Below are 3,171 nucleotides of genomic sequence, written 5' to 3'. Positions count from 1 at the left end.
TTTTAACGATTGAAAACAGATACATCATAGACCACTGTAGTATGTGTTGCCCGGGAAACACAGGCTAATGTCATGATGCTAATACTTCAGTGAAATAGTAGACTACTGTTTCCGAAAGTAGATGTACTTCCTTAATAATATCAGCTTATACTGTACATTACACATCACAATTGTGTGTCATATCACAAAGTAAAATGAGTAAATAGTTATCACCCTGGCCTCTTTGCTTGTGGCGTTTCTGCAGCTGCCTTGCAGTAAAGCTATAGTTAGCCTAGCTATCCCCCAAGTTAACAGATGCAAAACGAATGTTCTGCCAAAGGTAGTCACGCGTGTTTTCGTGACGTTAGTGACGTTAGTAACGTCAGTGACTGTGGTTAGCAAATTAGCCACCGTTAGCTTCACTTTTCGCCACAAAAACTTAACTTAAGCCCAAACCATGCCACAGAACGTAAATTCCAATAGAAGCAACGCAATCGCTACCAAGACGAACCTTTTGACACCGCCGTTGTGTATGTAGGCCAAATATTGACTGAGTTTTAGGGGGGCGAAAATATATAATATATATAAAAATAAATAATAATATATATGTGAGAGAACAACGGTTGTGCTCTCGCCGAAGGCTTGAGCACACCCAATTACCCATTTATACGGGCATATGTGGACTGTCTGACCTTGTTTTGCCTTGCAGTGTCCGGGGACACAGTTACACTCCTGCCACCAGGCGAAGATCCAGTGAGTATTATTCGTTAAAAGCACAAGGCTTGGCACATCCTGTCAATAAAAAGTATATTCAATATGGCAGGGGGAAGGAACTTCTGCCATATGGGATGACGAGGAGACGGTGTCACTGGATTCCAGAAGGCCTGAGGTATCATGTAAATCGTATGGAAATGCATATTTAGCCCCTAATGGATGAGAAGTCAGTTATATAGCACTCATAATATATATTTGTAACAGGATCCAGACGCAGTACAGCTTGACAGCCAGCCTGGCAACATAGTACGTATGGGCTAAAGGAAATCTAAATCATGCACAATTCCTGCTGTCCTAATCAATGAATGGTTTACAGACTTCACAAACTGTCAGATGTCTGTACACGCAGCATCTAAAAAAGCAAATCGAGCTGGCAGATGCAAAGATTGCTGTAAATAAGAGGCGTCTCCAGGATCTGGACCTTGATGTACAAATCAAGAACAAAAAACTGAGGAAACTGGATCTGGAGATAAAGAAACTAGAAAAAGAAGTAAATGACTTCAATCCACACTTTTGCGTATCGGTAAAACAATGTATTTATTTTGTCTCTCTCCCCAGCTTGCCTGAGAAGGACAAGAAAATAAAGTTTTTTATGTAAAATAATTAATATATTGGTCTCTGACTAGCCTGCCATTTATGTTATCTGGGAAGATTGCTGCATTGTCCCACTCAATCTCCGGTGCCAGTGCAGGACCCCTTTCTCTCCTCAGACAGGCAACATTATGTAGGACAGTGCAAGCTACAGTGATGTCACATGCCCTGTCTGGGGTGACCCTCAGGTGGTGGAGACACTGAAAACGTGACTTTAGAAGGCCAAATGCCATTTCAATTCGGCCCCTTGTTCTTGCATGGGCAAGATTGTACCCTTGCTGTGCTGCTGTCTGAGGGTCTGCTAGTGGAGTGAGAAGGTATGTCTCACAGGCATAACCCTTGTCTCCCAGAAGAACACCAGAGAATTCACCTGAGAATACAAAATGTAATCATTACAACTACACATAAGTTAAACCTTTGACGCAATTGTGTTTATCAGTGAAATGTGTGTGGCATACCTTGTGACAGTCGCTGGGAAATGGTACTGGACCTGAAAACTCGGGAGTCATGGACAGACCCAGGCCACTTTGCCTCCACATTGGTGATCATGCAGGAAGCATCACAGATCATCTGAAACGATGCAATGTTGCCTATTCATTACACATTTAATGCACAGAATATTTGGCTAGTTGACAGTAATTACATAATTTTTACCTGAACATTGATACTGTGGAAGGATTTTCGATTGACATAATCTCCCTCATGGGCCCCTGAGGGGCGTTTAATTCGGATGTGTGTGCAGTCCAGCGCACCAATGACATTAGGGAAACCTGTAACACAAAATAGTCTGAGTATTTGGTGACTGTTCTAACGTAACACTTTTTGTAATCTATAATTCAAGTTACCTGCAATCTTGTGGAAATCCTCCTTGATGTAACACATTCTTCTGTGGCCAGGGAAGGTAATGAAGATGTGTGCCAAGGACTTCAGTGCCAAACACACACTTCTGACCGTACGGCAAATGGTACCTTTATTCAAGGTTTCGGCATCTCCCACGGCATATAAAAACATGCCGCTTGCGAAAAAGCGCAGTGCCACACAGACCATCTGTGGGATGGTGAGAGCATGGCTTCGCCCTGTGCGGTGCTGAATTTTGGGACCCAGCAGTCTACACAAATAACGGATCCCATCTCCAGAAAACCTATACCTCTCATGCAGGTACTCGTCCGAAAAAGCCAAAGGGTCAGATCTGTCACGAAACACCCTCTCACGTCTGAAAGCACGTCTCAGTATCAGTGCTTCGTCGTCCAACACGTCATTAAGAAATGGGCATGCCATGGTGCAAGAAGAAACACAGGTGAATAGGACTTTATATATCGCCTTCATCACTGACTTTATTGAAATCACCGTTGCAACTTCGTCAACCATTTCTAAACATCTAAAAACTGCAATAGTAGGCTAGGGTTTAAAATCAACTTGTGACAGCAATAGTGACAAGTAATGCATGTTAATAAAAATAAATCCGAACACATTCAGAAGACAACGGAATAACTGTTAAAAACTTTATTTCGGATCAGAGCGGCAGCTGATTTAACACATGAGACTCCAGAATTAATCTTAGCCTGGCTGTTAGCCTGCTCTGGAGCAGGCTAGCTGCAAAGAATAAATCTCCATGGTTACTTGGCTGGGTTTAATTAGGGTTCCTCCGTCATGAGTACCCTATTGTGTTTGTTGGTATTATTAGGGTTCCTCCGTCAGGAGGACCCTATTGTGTTTGTTGGTATTATTAGGGTTCCTCCGTCAGGAGGACCCTATTGTGTTTGTTGGTATTATTATTAGGTTCCTCCGGTAGGAGGGAACCTAGTGTTATTGTTGGTATTCTTATTA

The 3,171-nt window shown here is 42.6% G+C and overlaps 1 protein-coding gene across 1 annotated transcript; it reads right to left on the bottom strand.

Moving 5' to 3' along the window:
- Positions 1-1,279: 1,279 nt before the first annotated feature.
- On the bottom strand, positions 1,280-2,740 carry LOC134008118 (putative nuclease HARBI1). Its single transcript, XM_062447777.1, has 4 exons — positions 2,190-2,740; positions 1,999-2,114; positions 1,803-1,914; positions 1,280-1,714 (listed from the first exon to the last, which is right to left on the bottom strand). Exons 1-4 carry the CDS (start codon positions 2,710-2,712, stop codon positions 1,344-1,346), a joined length of 1,122 nt encoding a protein of 373 aa, XP_062303761.1. The 5' UTR covers positions 2,713-2,740; the 3' UTR covers positions 1,280-1,343.
- Positions 2,741-3,171: the final 431 nt, after the last annotated feature.

Source organism: Osmerus eperlanus, chromosome 1 (assembly GCF_963692335.1).
Source record: "Osmerus eperlanus chromosome 1, fOsmEpe2.1, whole genome shotgun sequence".
NCBI lineage: Eukaryota > Metazoa > Chordata > Actinopteri > Osmeriformes > Osmeridae > Osmerus > Osmerus eperlanus.
The sequence above is the reverse complement of the archived record's forward strand: the minus strand, read 5'-3'. Positions and strand labels throughout refer to the sequence as shown.